Genomic DNA, 18,806 nt, shown 5'->3' with positions numbered 1-18,806 from the left:
CCCACCTGGTGAGCATTTATATTCAGCAAGGGCAGCATGCTTCGCTTCAATAACAGGGGTCAACTCCGCAGACTTGGCATCAAACCAGTTACAGTTCTTGAAGGTCTTTCTCCCATAGGTAGCAAGAGCTGATTTCTGAATTGCCTCGCGCAGGAGGTTCCATGATGCGGATGCGGTGTTGCATGGGTAGCCTGCAGACAGAGCATCCCCAAGTGACTTTGTGAATTCCTCAAGCCTCTCTGAATGTTGCATCTTAGTTGTGTCAGTGCGTGGCTTACCTACTTGTTTGGAGCGGTGGAGTTTCTTTGGTTGCAGCTTGATCTTGCAGCACACCAGTGAGTGATCAGAGTCACAGTCAGCACTATGGAATGAGCGGGCGAGAAGCACATACTTAAGGCTTGTACGTCTGGTGATGACCATGTCGAGCTGGTGCCAATGCTTGGATCGAGGGTGTCGCCATGACACTCTGTGTTGTGGCTTCGTCTGGAAATAGGTGTTGGTCACGCAGAGGCCATGATAAGAGCAAAGCTCCAAAAGGCGCTGCCCGTTTTCGTTAATCTTGCCAACTCCAAAGGAACCCAAGCAGGAAGGCCAAGAATTATGGTCTGCACCTACTCTGGCGTTGAAGTCGCCAAGGAGGACGAGGTGTTCGCTGCTGTGGATGTTTTTGATGGCGTCATTCAGGTTGGTGTAGAACTCGTCTTTTGCCTCAGGTGTGGAGGTCAAGTTTGGGGCATAGGCGCTGATAAGTGTAACTGGTCCCTCGGATGTATGGAGGTGAAGAGTCAGCATGCGTTCTGACCCCTTGTCACTTGGTTTAACCATCTCCAGCAAGGTGTTCCTCACTGAAAACCCTACTCCGTGCTCTCTGCGTTCCTCGGCGCTCTTTCCTTGCCAGAAGAAGGTGTAATCCTTTTCCTTCAAAGATCCTGATTCAGCCAGGCGTGTTTCTTGCAGAGCAGCTATATCTACCTTCAGTCTCAGTAGCTCGTTGTTAATGATCGCTGTCTTTCTTACGTCACTGATGTTCAAGAGGTCATCAAGTCCAGTTGTCATGGTGCGAACATTCCAACATCCCAGATTAAGGACTGGTCTCTTCTTTTTGTTTTTTCTTTTGTAATTGCTTGGTGCAGAAATTTCGGTCTGCTTGTCGGGTTTCCTTATCCCCATGCACCCAATGAGGAAGGCAGACCGTGGCGGGGCAGCACCTTACTGGCTGGGGACTGCCCAGCTTGAGGCGGGCGGTAGCTGTCCAATGAGATACAAAGATCTCTCCCACCGTCGGAAGCAACCCCTGGCGCCACACTCTACGCCAAACGAGCATTTAGCTTATAACCGGTAGACTGCTGCTTCCCGTGTTGTTTCAACGTTGTGAAGCGAAGCTGGAGTGTCCTCTCCAGGGCGCAAGCCAGGGCAAGGTAATATGGAAGACCAGCTGTTGCCCAAGTAGCGGGTCCCCCCTTCTCCACGGCACTGATTGATCCAACGGAGCGGCAGAACCGATACAGTTTGGGACCAGCGCCGTCGCAGGAGTTGCCAAAGTGAAATATCGTGTTCAACCACACGCTGCCTATGGGACTGCAGCTCCAGATTTTTCCTCAAGGTTTACTCCTGAAGCCTTTTCCCAGGAAGAGATATAGCCGCAAGGCAGCGGAGGTCTTTGACAGAGTTGTCCTTCTCTGCATGAGGCAGGTGGCACCGGGTTACATGGTTACCAGTGGCAGGTATAACCCGACCTGACAAAAAAGCGCTACAGTACATACATACAGTACACAGTGACTTTTTTTTAGGGAGCAACACAGCTTTCCCCAACATTGGTTATAAAATTATATTATAAAATATTGCATATGCAATAATAATGCAAATTTGTTTATACTATAGATTCTATCATTGTTTTTTTTGTAACATTGTAGAACATTCAGAAGTCCAGAGATTTATACAAAACATAGACAAATCAGATCACTAACAAATATATCTCTGTTTTAAACCAGACACTCAGTTTGATCAAAGCAGCTGCAGTGTGAACGGCACGGATCCTCTGATGCCCAAATGCCCCGTGCTGAACAGTGATAACCTGCCGATGTTCCCAGAGTGGCTGACCATCATCATGCTGTGTGTCTATCTGCTGTTCGCCAATATTTTACTGCTCAACCTCCTCATCGCTATCTTTAAGTGAGTAAACAAACGGGTGAACAGAAACACTTGTTCATTTACACAATGACTCTGTTCCAAAACCTAGTAAGCTGACTTGATGCCTACTGTCTGCATGCACTCTTTATAGGCAGCAACTCTGTATCTACTGTACAAGTAGTGCATCTTATGTGAGACTTATTTTATAAAATATAAAATAGTACATTTGTATGATGAAATAAATAATTGTTCAACATTAAATAAATATATGTATTTGTTTTTGTTTTTTTAAGCACACAAATATATTTATTTAATATATATCTATATATATATATATATATACATGCTTATATGTATGTATATATATATATGTGTGTGTGTGTGTGTATATATGTGTGTGTGTATATATATATATATATATATATATATATATATATGTGTGTGTGTGTGTGTGTATATATGTGTGTGTATATATGTATGTATGTAGAGAAAGTAAGTATCTTAAATATAAGCGTGTGTGTGTGTGTGTGTGTGTATAGGGTGAATCCAGGTTAATTGGGACACTTTTTCCCAGTCATTTCATTTCCTTTTTCATTTAATTTATTTATATATCTCTTTTTATGGTAATGCAACATGACATGCCACAACAGCAATTTAACAAATCCAACAAACACAACAAAAATACAGTCCATGACAAGAAGAACAGGAGTAGGATGAAGAAGAAAAAAATCTTATAAACTCCTACCCCATTCTTATAATAAAAAAAAATACAAATTAGATGGCCTCATCATGACAAAAAATAAAATAAAATTTCCTCTTCTTTTTTTTAATTTTGTTTATTTTTTTATTATTAATTCTGCTTCAACACTAAACAAACAAAAACAACAATGATGCAATAATGACAACTCGAACAACAAAAACAACAACGAGACCATCATTGTTGTTATAATTTTATCATTTTTCACATTCATCTTTATATAAATTAAGTATTTTCTGTTTATACTTATATTTAAATTGTAGAATGTTTGAACAACATTTCAGGTCATTTTCTAGAAAATGCCATCTTTTCACACCAGAAACTGAAACACACATTTGTTTGAGGTTATTTCCAGCAAAAGGTTGTTTAAAGTCATTATTTCTTCTGCTTGTCTCACTATTTACAGTAAAAAGGGTTTGCAGTCCATGCGGTAACAGGCAGTGTTTTGCTTTATGAACAACTAATAAAGTTTGTAAAGCAACCAAATCTTTCAATTTGAGTAGACCTGACTCCTGAAACAGTCCTGTAGTATGTTCTCTTGGAGAAACTTCCTTAATTATTCTTATGGCCCTTTTTTGCAAAATAAATAAAGGCATTAAATTAGTTAAATAAGAATTACCCCATATCTCCACATAAATACATCAAATATGCAAAATAAAGGAACAATATAGGATTCTCATTGCCTTATAATTTAACATAAACTTTACTTTACTCAAAATGGCAATGTTTTTACACATTTTATTGCTTACATAAGCTATATGTGACTTCCATTTAAATTTTTCATCAATGAGTACTCCTAAAAACCTAAATTCTGACACTCTCTCAATAGTTATTCAATTTAAAGTCAAACGAACATTTTCAGGGCATTTTTGATTTGTAAACAACATAAATTTTGTTTTACTTAAATTTAATGACAGTTTGTTTTTATTAAACCATTTCTGAAGTAGGACCAATTCTTGTTCAATAGTTTTCATTAATATTTTTATGTTCTTCCCCGATACAAAAAAATTAGTACCGTCCGCAAAAAGAACAAAACGTAAAATCTTTGATTCATCACAGAGATCATTAATATATTAAGTAAATAATTTAGGCCCCAGCACAGAGCCTTGAGGGACTCCACACTGTATTATTTCCAACTTAGATTCATGGCCTATATACTCTACATATTGTTGTCTATTTTCTAAATAACTAATAATCCAATTTAGTGCTACACCTCGAATTCCATATGTCTGCAATTTAGATATCAATATACCATGATCAAGAGTGTTGAAGGCCTTTTTAAGGTCAATAAAAACATCAACTGTATGATTATTATTCTCCAATTCTGTAGTAATGTCTTCTGTGATTTTCATCAAAGCCATAGCTGTTGAGCGGGTGCTTCAAAACCCATAATGATTATCATGTATCAAAGAATGTTTATCAAGAAAATAATCAAATTTTTTAACAAAAAGCTTCTCCAGAATTTTTGAAAACTGAGAAAGCAAAGATATAGGCATATAATTTGTGAGACTATGCCTATCACCAGGTTTAAAAAGGGGAATAATTTTAGCCATCTTAATTTTATCTGGAAAGAAACCTGTATTAAAAGACAAATTGATTATACATTTTAATGGTCTACTAAAGCAACTAATAGTTTCTTTAACAATGCACATATCTAAGCAATCACTATCACATGAATGTTTACTTTTTAATTTAGAGACAGTAGAAATAATTTCACTCTCACTAACTTCATCAACAAAAAGAGATTGCATGACTCTGCTTTCATCTGTCCCGCTTTTATTTTCATTATGTAGTGGTATAGTTTTGGCAAGATTTGGACCAACATTGCAGAAAAATGAATTAAATTCATCAGCCATTTTTCCACCACTTATCTCGACGTTCTGTTCATTCATTAAGTATAATGTCTGACAATAATTCATTTCACTGCGCATAACCTCCCTTAAGACTTTCCACATTCTTTTGATATTACTTTTATTATCTATCAACAAGTTTATATAATAATCTTTCTTTGCACGTCTCATTATAGAAGTCAGCTTATTTTTATAGGCTTTATATTTTTTTCTGCATTTACTGACTGATATTTTACAAAGTCCCGATAAAGCTTATTATTCTTTTTACACGATTTCAATATACCCTTCGATAACCAAGGTTTTTTATTATTTCTTGCTTTATCATTCAATATTTTATTGGACAATTTTTATTATATAACCATAGATACTTTAAAAAAAATAATTCATAAGCCTTATTAAAATTATTTGTACTATAAACATTGTCCCATTGTTCTTTCATAAGATCATGCCTAAATCCATTTAGTCTTGCCTCCGTTCTTAACCTAATAACTTTACTAGACTTTTCTTTCTTTATTTTTATTTCACAGAGGTGAGTTACAAATATCGGTAAATGATCAGTTGTATCATTTATCAAAAGACCACTTTTGACCGTTTTTTCAAATATATTATTTACAAAAATGTTATCAATTAATGTGGCACAACTGGAAGTTATTCGACTAGGCCTAGTAATGATAGGATAAAGACCTCTGCTATACATTAAATCAAGAAAATCTAAACTACCAGTATGATTAGACGCATTCAAAAGATTTATATTAAAGTCCCCGCAAATTATAGACACTTTATTTTCATTCATCCGAACTAATAATAATTGCTCCAGCTTATTATTAAATGTTGTAATCCTTCTATAGAAAAAGTTCTATATATGCATGTAACAACAATATTCCTCTGTTTCTTCATTTCGATCTCAACAGTTAAACATTCCATTAAATCGTCTGTTGCAGTAGTCATACACTCAATTGTTTTGCATTTCAGATCACTACTAACATATAAAGCAACCCCCCCTCCTCTTTTATTAAACCGATTAACATAAAAAAATTCATAACTCTCAAAATGAAATTCCACTCCTTTCTCATCCGTTAACCAAGTCTCAAACAAAGCTATAACAGTAAATTTATTTTGTAATGTGTTCAAATAATCATATATTATACTAAAATTCGAATACAGGCTTCTACAATTCAAATGAATAAGAGAAAATGAACCAGCCGTTTCTATATTACTAGTAAATTCTGCGTCTGTATAGTATTTACATATACCATTTATGTTTGAAAATAAATTTGACTCCGAGTCCAATTCATCAAAGTCATAGACACATCCTTCTGAATTTTCAGCTTGTATAAGGGTATGTTCACACACTGCGGACATTGCACTCAATTATACAAATAAGCGCTTGCCACAATGTAATCTCCACATACCTTATTCACCGTGTGTCTTATCATTTTCATAACTGTCCAAGGAAAGTCGAAGAGATTCAACGCTAGCTGTTATTTGCCCAGCGGGAGCATGTTTGCTCCTACTGCGGGGGGACTGCCATCCTGCAGCCCACAGCGCTGAGTCCCAATCCGGCTCTTGTCTTGGGACTTCCATCGTTACGCCAAAGTTCTTTAGACCCTCAGCTGCTTTTCGTGGATTTTCAAAAATCTTAGTCTTTCCATCCTGCAGAAACAGCATGCGTTTTGCAGGGTAGAGAATACGAGACTTGATTATTCGCTCCTGGAGTTGTTTCTTTGCGCTCCTATATTTTACACGCTCCTTAAAAACGTCGGTGGTGTAATCCTCATCAAAATATATCCGTTGATCCTTAATCCGAATGTCCTTTAGAGACCATGCAGCATATAGCACTCGTTGTTTCTCCTTAAAACTGCGGAAACAAACGATGATTGATCTGGTGAAGTCCGCGGCATGTCCCATGGAGACACCTGTTGCTGCGGCGCGATGCGCCCTTTCAATGTACAGGTCCTTCTCAAAAAATTAGCATATTGTTATAAAGTTCATTATTTTCCATAATGTAATGATAAAAATTAAACTTTCATATATTTTAGATTCATTGCACACCAACTGAAATATTTCAGGTCTTTTATTGTTTTAATACTGATGATTTTGGCATACAGCTCATGAAAACCCCAAGTTCCTATCTCAAAAAATTAGCATATCATGAAAAGGGTCTCTAAACGAGCTATTAACCTAATCATCTGAATCAACTAATTAACTCTAAACACCTGCAAAAGATTCCTGAGGCTTTTAAAAACTCCCAGCCTGTTTCATTACTCAAAACCGCAATCATGGGTAAGACTGCCGACCTGACTGCTGTCCAGAAGGCCATCATTGACACCCTCAAGCAAGAGGGTAAGACACAGAAAGAAATTTCTGAACAAATAGGCTGTTCCCAGAGTGCTGTATCAAGGCACCTCAGTGGGAAGTCTTTGGGAAGGAAAAAGTGTGGCAAAAAACGCTGCACAACGAGAAGAGGTGACCGGACCCTGAGGAAGATTGTGGAGAAGGACCGATTCCAGACCTTGGGGGACCTGTGGAAGCAGTGGACTGAGTCTGGAGTAGAAACATCCAGAGCCACCGTGCACAGGCGTGTGCAGGAAATGGGCTACAGGTGCCGCATTCCCCAGGTCAAGCCACTTTTGAACCAGAAACAGCGGCAGAAGCGCCTGACCTGGGCTACAGAGAAGCAGCACTGGACTGTTGCTCAGTGGTCCAAAGTACTTTTTTCAGTTGAAAGCAAATTTTTCATGTCATTCGGAAATCAAGGTGCCAGAGTCTGGAGGAAGACTGGGGAGAAGGAAATGCCAAAATGCCTGAAGTCCAGTGTCAAGTACCCACAGTCAGTGATGGTCTGGGGTGCCATGTCAGCTGCTGGTGTTGGTCCACTGTGTTTGATCAAGGGCAGGGTCAATACAGCTAGCTATCAGGAGATTTTGGAGCACTTCATGCTTGCATCTGCTGAAAAGCTTTATGGAGATGAAGATTTCATTTTTCAGCACGACCTGGCACCTGATCACAGTGCCAAAACCACTGGTAAATGGTTTACTGACCATGGTATTACTGTGCTCAATTGGCCTGCCAACTCTCCTGACCTGAACGCCATAGAGAATCTGTGGGATATTGTGAAGAGAAAGTTGAGAGACGCAAGACCCAACACTCTGGATGAGCTTAAGGCCGCTATCGAAGCATCCTGGGCCTCCATAATACCTCAGCAGTTCCACAGGCTGATTGCCTCCATGCCACACCGCATTGAAGCAGTCATTTTTACAAAAGGAATCCCGACCAAGTATTGAGTGCATATCTGAACATAATTATTTGAAGGGTTGACTTTTTTTGTATTAAAAACACTTCTTTTATTGGTCGGATGAAATATGCTAATTTTTTGAGATAGTAATTTTGGGTTTTCATGAGCTGTATGCCAAAATCATCAGTATTAAAACAATAAAAGACCTGAAATATTTCAGTTGGTGTGGAATGAATCTAAAATATATGAAAGTTTAATTTTTATCATTACATTATGGAAAATAATGAACTTTATCACAATATGCTAATTTTTTGAGAAGGACCTGTAAATCTCTTCCCGGATATTAAGCTGCTCACAAATAAGCTTTTCTATAAATTCAATCATGTTACTTCCTTCTGTTTTCTCCGGTACAGAGTAAATTCTTAAATTATTTCTCTGTGAACGGCCTTCCAAGCCCTCACACTTCTCCTCAAGGTACTTTTGTTTGCGCATTAGATGAAACAGCACCTTAGTCAAATCCATATTTCGTTCCTCGTTGTCCGCAATCCTCTGTTAGGCGTCATTCACCCTTGTTTTTAATTCTTCAAAGTTCAGTTTTATATAGGGTGACCAGATTTCTCGGAGTGGAATACGGGACAGATACAGAACGCATGCGTATAGAGGGAACGCACGTGACGTCACCGTTGGCCGGAGTGACTGCAGTTACGCCCACAAGTGGCAAAAAGACTGAGCGGCAGCATTGGTTTTCAGTGTGAATGCTGCGGAAAAACACACAAAACGCGTCTAAAACGGGAAAGAGCTTTGAGACTGACTGTACAACTAGATTTGACAAGAAATATGAGGAATATTTTTACAGACTACCTAAAGCTACAGAACAGAGAAGCAAATAGATCGCTACAATTCATAGAAACAACTGGACTCCAGGCAGCGAAAGGTGGATTTGCAGTTATCCTTTTTGTGTCAATATGCTGAATTTAGTGGTAAAATCATTCTCTATATATTGTATTGTTTTATATTGCAGTGACAACTCATCAATCAAATATTTACCACTGTATATTCTGTATAATTTGACATTTTTAAATAAACACTGACAAAAAACTATACAAGTTTTAAGTCTCTAGACGATATGATGATATATATAACATTGATAAGTGATCACCTGGATTTAGACCTGCCTATTTTGTATTTATATAAAGCATTCACAGGCAAATTTGCTGTATGTATTTCCCTGGTGTCGAAATCAGGCACAAATAAATGTCAGGAAACACGATTCCTGGCTGCATGTTAATATCCATGGATCACTGGATCTTTAGTAAGTTGTAAGGAACACTATATTGAGTCCAATCTTTAGTTTAAACTGATAATCGTTTGTTTTACTTGCGTTTTCGCAGTTTCCCCTATTAAATCCAGTCACGCAGCAGCTCTTCTGCCACTCAGTCCGGCTGAGGGGGTGTGTTCCGGCGGGAAAGTGACGTTAATGCATTCCCTCTATTAATGCGTCTTACATGCGCTTCATTAGGCACACTAGGACACACACACAAGGTCTCTCCCTCTCTGTCATGCGCGCGCTACACGGTTTGAACGTAACATATATATTCACTTAGCCTTTCGGAAACGAAACCTATTATATATAAAAATATATATATATACTAACGATGAAATAAGGGACAAAACATGATTTTTTCAGAATAAGTCGGGACACTAAAATTAGAGTGGAAATACGGGGCTGTCCCGGGAAAAACGGGACGTCTGGTCAGTCTGGCTAGTTTTATATCACTCACCTCCTTCCTCAGCACACCAAAGTTTTCAGCCGTTTCAATTCGAAATAATTTGAGTTCCTTCAATATTTCTGAAGTATTATCGGCGCTACCAGCGTCCTTTCCCTCCAGGCAGGTTTGGTTTGCTGGCACGATATCTGACAACTCGCCTCGTCTTAAATTTGGTTTTGGCATTTTTAGGCACTCTTTTTTTCCTTTAAATAATAGCTTGATGGTTCAAGTCATAATACACTTTATCTAAGTCCACAAGCAGTTTTCAGTCTTTAAAGTTTAAACTTTTGTTTGTCAGATGTTACACCCTGCATCAGCTGTTCGGCCATCTTGGAATTCACAAGGCAATGATGGTTCATTAAGTAAACAGACTGAAAAAGTTGAACAGAAACACTTGCCTGTTTTCCCAAATAGTAAATTTTTATTCAATGTAATTGTTTAATGTTGAACAATTGTCAAGTTCTACTCCAGTTCAACATCCAGAGGACACAAGGACAACTCAGTGTTCCGACTCAATCACTTTTATTTTCATTTAGCTTTGTCAGTTGATTGGTCTGTTGAACTTGTAAGGTTGTAACGTGTTAGCTTGCAAACCTTCAAAAACAGAGAACAAACATTACCATTTTAATTAAACATATAGTTAAACATTTTTAATTAATTTTAAATTAGTTTAAATATTTTATTCCTTGTAAATGAAATAAAGAAAAATTATGATTTCATGAATTCAAATTCATTTGTACATTTTTAACATCTATCAGAAAAATGTATACCATTTTTAACTTTGTACCATCCTTCAAATCTTATACTTTTAATTTTCCCAAACACAAATGAAGTCAATGCTATAATGTGTTTCTTAATCAGTCGACACAGTTAAACATAGCTTGAACATATTTAGCGGCATTTCTAACATCATAAAATTAAATTAAACATTTCACCGAGCATTGGCGTCTTTGGACTGAACCTATGAGTGAACTTGGAGAGTCTTCTCCCTGAAGTTTGCTTCTCTGAATGACTGGCCAAGTCCCAATTTGCCTACTTATACTATGACCTAAAAGTATGTACTCTTTTGTAAAGAAAAAGTACATACTTTTGAGTGTGTAGCAAAAGAGTAGGCAAGCTTTGGGACATACTATCACGTCATCTTTAACGGACAGATCTGTCGCGTGCATCATCCTGTCACCGTAAACTGCTGTCAATCATCCTGTCACCGTAAACAGTCAATCATCCTGTCACCGTAAACTGCTGTCAATCATCCTGTCACCGTAAACAATCATCCTGTCACTGTAAACTGCCCTGTCAATCATCCTGTCACCGTAAACTGCTGTCAATCATCCTTTCACCGTAAACAATCATTCCTGTCACCGTAAACTGCCCTGTCAATCATCCTGTCACCGTAAACTGCCCTGTCAATCATCTTGTTACAGTTAAAATCCTCCATTAATTTGATTTAATATCTGCCAGTCATCTGTCTTTCATGCGGAGACTCTCCTCATGTGTTTGCATTTTGAATATAATGATGCATTTAAAGGTTAATGGCTAAAAGTATCTTTACAAAAGTTCACAATGCTGCTACAGATGCAATATAATGTAGACAACATTGAATAAATACATTTTCATCAGGTTAGATACTGATAATAAATCACTCAAACGTCCTCCATGTCTGTAGTTTATTTTAACACTTTTCACTCATGTTTGTAGTTCTAACCGAATCCGTGTCTAACGCGCGATGGGTTGTGGGCAATATTAGCTGTTAGAGTGTGCATCGAGCTGCACTTCGGATTCTGACCAGAAATAGTAGACCATCCGGGTATCTCTGGAACACTCATTTCAACACTATGGTTTGGGACGTACTAATTCTGTTTTCGAATACTATTAAGGGACGGATAGTATGCGAATTTGGACTGGGCCACTGAGAACCTTCATGTCTCAGCAGGTGCTCTTAATCAAGCACCCGGATTGCTACTGATGGTGAATTCTGGGAAATGTAGTTCTTTGAGAATGATTTTTTAGATTCAGCTCAACAACAATCATTTATTTATTTGTTTTTGTTTATTTGTTTATTTAAGCACACAATTATCTGTTTTTTTAATATATATATATATATATATATATATATATATATATTAATTTAAGCCCTCTTAATCAAGGAGCATCTTGATAATTAAAGGCAAGGTGGTAGATAAAACATTCTTCATTAATGGTGAGGCAATACCAACAGTTTCTGAGAAGCCACTGAAGAGTCTTGGGAGATGGTACGATGGGGATCTAAAGGACACAGTTCGAGTGGGAGAAGTTAGACGACAAGCAGTGGAAGGGTTGAAGAGCATAAACAGCTGCGCTCTACCAGGGAAACTAAAACTCTGATGCTTTCAGTTTGGTCTACTGCCGAGGTTACTGTGGCCACTGACTGTGTACGAGGTTTCTTTGACAACAGTGGATAAGCTGGAAGCGTTAATAAGTTCATGCATCAGGAAATGGTTGGGAGTTCCACACTGCCTCAGCAGAGTGGGACTTTATAGTAAAGGAATATTGCAGCTGCCAGTCTCTGCTTTAACCGAGGAGTTTAAGTGCGCCAAGGTCAGACTGGAAATGACCTTAGTAGAGTCACGCGACAAATGTGTAAGGGAGGCAGCACCTGTGTTAAAAACTGGTAGAAAGTGGTCAGCAAAGAAATCTGTGGAAGAGGCAAAGGCTGCCCTTCAAATTGGTGATATCGTGGGACAGGTACAGCATGGAAGAGGGGGTCTTGGGCTCAGTTTAGCTCCTCCTAAATGGCACAAGGCAGCCCCAGCTCAAAGGAGGAAGCTGGTAGTCAACGAGGTGCAAAAGCAGGAGGAGAGGATGAGGTGTATAAAGGCCATTTCCCAGGCCAAGCAGGGAGAGTGGATGATATGGGAGAGTGTGGATCAACGCAAGATGGGCTGGCAAGACCGTTGGTCAATGGAAGAGAGTAGGATCAGTTTCCTTATCAGGTCAACATATGATGTTCTCCCATCACCACAGAACCTAAACCTCTGGGTAGGAGAGGATCCCTCTTGTCCTTTGTGTTCATCACCTGCCACATTAAGGCACATTTTGACAGGATGTAAGGTGGCTCTTAGCCAAGGTCGGTTTACTTGGCGCCATGACCAAGTACTCTGATGTTTGGCTTTAGCATTGGAAGACAAGCGTAACGTGACCAATAAGTTGCCACCTTTTAGCAAAACATTACACACAGAAGACAATATTCCTCCACCCAGGCGAGCAACCACCAAGAAAAGGTGTTAAAACCAATTCTCGCTCAGGACAACTGGAAGAGGCTAGGGACTGGAAAATGCTGGCTAATCTTGGTCAACGGCTTATTTTTCCACCTGAGATTGCCACCACTAACCTCCGACCAGATAATGTTTTGTGGTCTGGATCAGAATGCATTGTTCAACTGATAGAGTTAACAGTGCCATGGGAGGATACTGTAGATGAAGCATATGAGAGGAAGAAACTGCGGTATGCTCAGCTGGCCACTGAAGCAGAACAGCGAGGATGGAGAGTCCGGGTTTATCCAGTGGAAGTGGGTTGTCGAGGATTTGTGGCACACTCCAGAACCCGGTTCCTCAGAGACGTAGGATTCAGTGGCCAAGAGTTGCGTCGCACAGTAAAGAACTTATCTGAAGCAGCAGAAAGGAGCAGCAACTGGCTGTGGTTGAGACGGAAAGAGTCTGGCTGGCTGTGTACAGGCCGCCATGCTACGGTTTCGAAAAATTCTTGAAAATTTGAAGAGTCTGTTGGTTTATTTGTATAGTTTGCATAGTAATTACAGTTATTACGTTCCTGTGTATTTTGCGTGAATGAGGATTGGTGTTTGGACAGATATTGTGTTTTGTGGTAGTATGCCATACGGAACCGTTACCACTGAACGCTTTAACGTACGCAGTGGGGCTCGACAGCCTTAGTCAAATGGGTTGGTGCGTATGGTCGGGTTGTGGAGAGATTGTGAGAGATTGTGGTTAGGTCACATGTGAACTACGAGGAAGGAGCAGTCTCAGCAGCCGGAGGGATGTAAAGGTCAGTAAGCTGGGCTGAGTTGAGTGGGGGACGGAGGGGGGTGACTCTGGGACGCCTCTTTGGGTGTCGTGGGCTAGTCGACGAAACACTGAGGACGGAAGGTGCCCACTTGAAGACTCTAGAGATGTCCCCTACTCTGCTCAATCCAGACGGTTGTCATGAGGGGACCGCACTGTGGTTGCAGCCGTTGTGTGTGCAAATACACTGCAGCTATTAACACCAGACAGAAGGAGATTCACATCACCATTTGGAAAGAAGCGTAAATGGATGGAGAAGCATAGGTTACTGTAAAACTACGTCTTAGTTGGTGCTTATCTTGGCGAAAGCAGAGTACAAATCAGCATGAAGTTTTAACATCTACTCTCGTGTAATGGAAATCATTTATATGTGTGTGTGTGTGTGTGTGTGTGTGTGTGTGTGTGTGTGTGTGTGTGTGTGTGTGTGTGTGTGTGTGTGTGTGTGTGTGTGTGTGTGTGTGCGTTCGTGTACGTGTTTGTTTGTTTAACCTTGAAAATGAATATTTGTGCAAATAATTGTATTTCTTCTTGCCCATAATAAACACACACACACACACACACACACACACACACACACACACACACACACACACACACACACACACACACACACACACACACACACACACACACACACACACACAGACACACACACACAAACACACACACACACACTTATAGGACTTTAAACTCTATCTTTACCATCACAGCTACACGTTCCAGGAGGTTCAAGACAACTCGGACACCATATGGAAGTTTCAGCGTTACGAGTTGATTAAGGAGTATCACAGTCGACCTGCTCTTCCTCCACCCTTCATCCTCCTCAGTCACCTCATCCTCTTCATCAGAGGAGTGTTGCTGCGCTATCCTTCAGATAGACACATACACTTCAGTGAGTGCTGGGCCAGGGCCACACTACAGCCACAAAACCTCTTTTACTGAGAACACACACATGACCACAGTAGATCACTGATGTTCATTAGTCTAGATCAGACTATGATCATACAGTCTGGTCCATTTTTTGGAAAGCATTTTGAGTGCACCCTTTCACAGCTGCACTGGTTCCAGAAGTATTTTTCCATTCATTTTTTTTATAGGGATTTAAAAAAAATTAAAGGATTAGTTCACTTCAGAGTGAAAATGTCCTGATAATTTACTCTCCCCTACATCATTTAACATATTCATGTCTTTCTTTCTTCAGTCGAGAAGAAATGAAGGTTTTTGAGGAAAACATTCCAGGATTTTTTTCCATATAGTGACTTCAACGGTTTCAATGGTTTGAAGGTCCAAATGTGAGTTTCAGTGCAGCTTCAAAGTCTCAACACGATCCCAGCCGAGGAATAAGAGTCTTATCTAGACAAAACAGCGGCCATTTTATAAATAAATAAACATTTATAAACTTTTTAACCACAAATGCTCATCTTGCACTAGCTGTGATGAGCCACTCATTATGTAATCACGTTGAAAGGTAACGCCAGTGTGGCGTAGGACGAATGACCAACCTAGTGTTTACAAAGTCAACGTGCAAAGACTAAGACAAACGCCATTTACAAAAAAATAAAAGGTAAAAACGATGTCGGACGATTTTGAAATTGGAGGAGAAAATGAGATGGAGTAAAGCGTGAATTCGTGGACGTGCAAGACGAGCATTTGTGGTTAAAAAGTATATATACTGTATTTTAATTAAATTTTTTTTATATATAAAATGGTCGCTGTTTTGTCTAGATGAGACTCTTATTCATCGGCTGGGATCGTGTCGAGACTTTGAAGCTGCACTGAAACTCACATTTGGACCTTCAAACCATTGAAACCGTTGAAGTCACTGTATGGAAAAAAATCCTGGAATGTTTTCCTCAAAAACCTTTATTTCTTTTTCGATTGAATAAAGAAAGACATGAATGTCTTGGATGACGTGGGGGAGAGTAAATTATCAGGACTTTTTAATTCTGAAGTGAACTAATACTTTAATAAGCGATGATTTGAACCATGAAGCATAATCAAATTAACTTTAGGCAGATTCTGACTTGCATTGCATTCAATATTTACATTTTATCCCTTGAAATCAAATCCCAAACAAGTTCTACTGTTTGACCTACATCAACAAAGCTTATATTTCTTATATTTTGAATGTCCTGATCACTTTTAAAAACTGTGTTGAATGTCTAAATGCCTGGTTTAAGTGCGTGGTTCTGCACAGGGCAGAAACTAGAGAAGGCCGAGGAAGAGGAGCTGTTGTCATGGGAGGCTTACATGAAGGACAACTATCTGGCATCTACACGACAGGATCAGAGCCAGAGCATGGAGCATCGTATCCAGGACACCGCAGAGAAGTAACTCAGAGAAGCACAAGACTTTAATAAGACATCACACAGAACAGCTTATATGTTTGATTACTGAATTTGATTTTAGGAAACTATGAATCAAATTTAGAGTATAAGGAAGGGCGGAGTAATGGTCTGAAACGTTAGGGGGAGGGGCTTAATATATTATTCATGAGCTTAAAATTTTTAAAGTCATGAATATTAGATATGTGACATGATGTTCTTACCTGATTTGCTAAAAGGCAGAGATGTATTAAGTACACAACATGTTTAATAATACAATTATTCTGGTATTTTCTAACTCAAGAATAAATGTAAGAATTTTTTTTTTAAGAATGCTTTTATATTTCTTTCCTTAAGATTTTTCTAATGGCAAAACTTAAAGGGATAGTTCACCCAAAAATGAAATTTCTGTCAGTAATTACTCGCCCTCATGTTGTTCCAACCCCGTAAGACCTTCGTTCATCTTCAGAACACAAATTAAGTTATTTTTGATTAAATCTGAGAGCTGGATCACTCCTCCATAGGCTTCTATGTAATTGAAACTTGCCGACCCAGAAAAAGTTATTAAAGACATTGTTAAAATAGTCCAAGTGACTACAGTGGCTCAATCTTAAGTTTATCAAGCGACGAGAATACTTTTTGTGTGCAAAAACAAACAAAAATAACGACTTTATTCAACTATTAATTTTTTTCTGTGTGTGCCTCTGAGTTGTACGTCAGAACGAATGACCACACACATGACCAGCGTCGGCCAATAGTGAGCCTTCGTTCTGACGTACAACCCGTATTGCAGTGTAAGTCTAGTCTGTCATTGTCAATTGCACTCGTTCCTGTTGTGTGTCTTCAAACTGGCAACCCACGTGAGCGTCGAGTCTGAGGCGATATTTTGAATTTGGACTGCATTTCCTATTTCCACCACTAGCTGTCATTCTTACAGACTGCACCTTTAAACCTCTGTTTTCCTCTCAGTGTCGGAGCGATGTCAGAACTTCTGGAGCGGGAGCAGGAGATGGTTTCGGCCACGATGGCTAAACGGCTTACTAAGCTTGAAGAGCAGGTTTCGTTCTGCCACAAACACTCACAAATACACCATAAATAGTGTTTTGCAGTCAGTTTGTTCTGTTCATTATTTCAGGCAGCATGTCGAAGCAAATGTGAATGTCAGATGGTGAATCTCTTGTCTTCTGGCAGGTCTCAGAGTCTGCCAAAGCTTTACGATGGATTATAGATGCGCTGAAATCTCAGGGATGCAAATCCAAAATGCAGCCTCCTCTAATGAGTAAGCAGTGTTTTTAAAATCAGCTCTTATAAGATGCATGCATAATTTTTCATACTCATAATCTGTCTTTATGAGTTCATTAAAGTATTAGAGACACAAATCCCATTTTTTGGTAATGAGATCTTACACTACTGTTCGAAAGTTTAGGATCAATAAGATTTTTTTTGTGTTTTTTGAAAGAAGTCTTTATGCTTCTCAAGGCTGCATTTAATTGATCAAAAATACAGTAAAAACACAAATTTTGTGAAATTCAAAATTTCTATTTGAATTATCTTAAAACATATTTTATTCCTGTGATCAAATCTGAATTTTCAGCATCGTTACTCCAGTCTTCAGTGCCACATGATCCTTCAGAAAATATTCTAATATGATGATTTGATGCTCATGAAACATCTCAGATTATTAACAATGTTGAAAACAGTTGTGCTGCTTCATATTTTTGCAGAAACCATTATATTATTTTTCAGGATTCTTAAAAAAAACTGTTAAAAACAGCATTTATTTGAAATAGACTATTTTGTAGCTTTATAAATGTCTTTACTGTCACGTTTCATCAATTTAATGCAGTATTAATTTATGTTAGATTACTACTGTATGTTAGATAAACTTTCATCTGTCAGAAAAATAACAAGCACTGGTCATCTGCTGATTTTAAGACATTCAGGTCTTATTTTTATTTTGTGGAAAGTGCCTAAATGCATGATGTTCAGCAAAGGACATCAGCTGCTTTCCAGCCAACAAAACATGTTCTAAGAACATTTAGTTCAAACTCACATTAAAGCAACACCAAGAAACTTTTCCTCTGCGGTCGCCGGTCGCCCTACAGGTTGGAAGCGGAATTGTCCATTACCGCTGTCGTAATTAATTTAGCCTACCGCAGCCTACTGTCGCACGCGCACGCTCGCTGTTTATCCAGCACCGGCTTTGGAATCAACAATGGCCACAGACAAGGTAGAGTATGATGCATTATTTTATGAAAGACATCACAAACGAAGAAAAACTATGTATGCCGTAAAGCAGTCGAAGTTTGTAGTTCTTTTTGTGCTCCGGTTACTATCCGAAACCCGAAGTTATATGGTGCCAGTAAAAGCGATACCCACCACGTCAGGCTGTGTCAGACGTGTCATTTAACCTATTGTAAGTCGATGTACCATCACAAGGGTCTTGGAAATATATTATGAAGGTTGAAAAACTACATAGTGTTACTTTAAGTTATAAAAAGGTTATTTCTGAATGTTCTATGAAAAAATTCTTGGTTATACAAACTTCAAGGAAACATTCCATTTTATTATTCTTCAAACATTATGGGAACGTTACTTTTGAAATGTTTTCTGAACATTAGTGTTGCGGCAAAAACAATAACTAACAAAATAGCATCACAGCATAAGAGACATCAGGATTCAA

At 38.8% G+C, this 18,806-nt stretch overlaps 1 protein-coding gene across 3 annotated transcripts in view; it reads left to right on the top strand.

Moving 5' to 3' along the window:
- Positions 1-18,806, top strand: part of LOC143723585 (transient receptor potential cation channel subfamily M member 2-like) — a 98,992-nt gene that overhangs the window by 62,845 nt on the left and 17,341 nt on the right. For all 3 annotated transcript variants that reach the window (XM_077216217.1, XM_077216216.1, XM_077216218.1), the window contains 5 exons: positions 1,992-2,172; positions 14,510-14,691; positions 15,997-16,129; positions 17,093-17,180; positions 17,315-17,402. In XM_077216217.1, coding sequence (XP_077072332.1) covers positions 1,992-2,172; positions 14,510-14,691; positions 15,997-16,129; positions 17,093-17,180; positions 17,315-17,402 — 672 coding nt within the window. The remainder of the gene's footprint in view (positions 1-1,991; positions 2,173-14,509; positions 14,692-15,996; positions 16,130-17,092; positions 17,181-17,314; positions 17,403-18,806) is intronic.

Source organism: Siphateles boraxobius, unplaced genomic scaffold, assembly GCF_051911475.1.
Source record: "Siphateles boraxobius isolate OS27281-9 unplaced genomic scaffold, OSU_SipBor_1 7, whole genome shotgun sequence".
Classification (NCBI taxonomy): domain Eukaryota; kingdom Metazoa; phylum Chordata; class Actinopteri; order Cypriniformes; family Leuciscidae; genus Siphateles; species Siphateles boraxobius.
The sequence above is the reverse complement of the archived record's forward strand: the minus strand, read 5'-3'. Positions and strand labels throughout refer to the sequence as shown.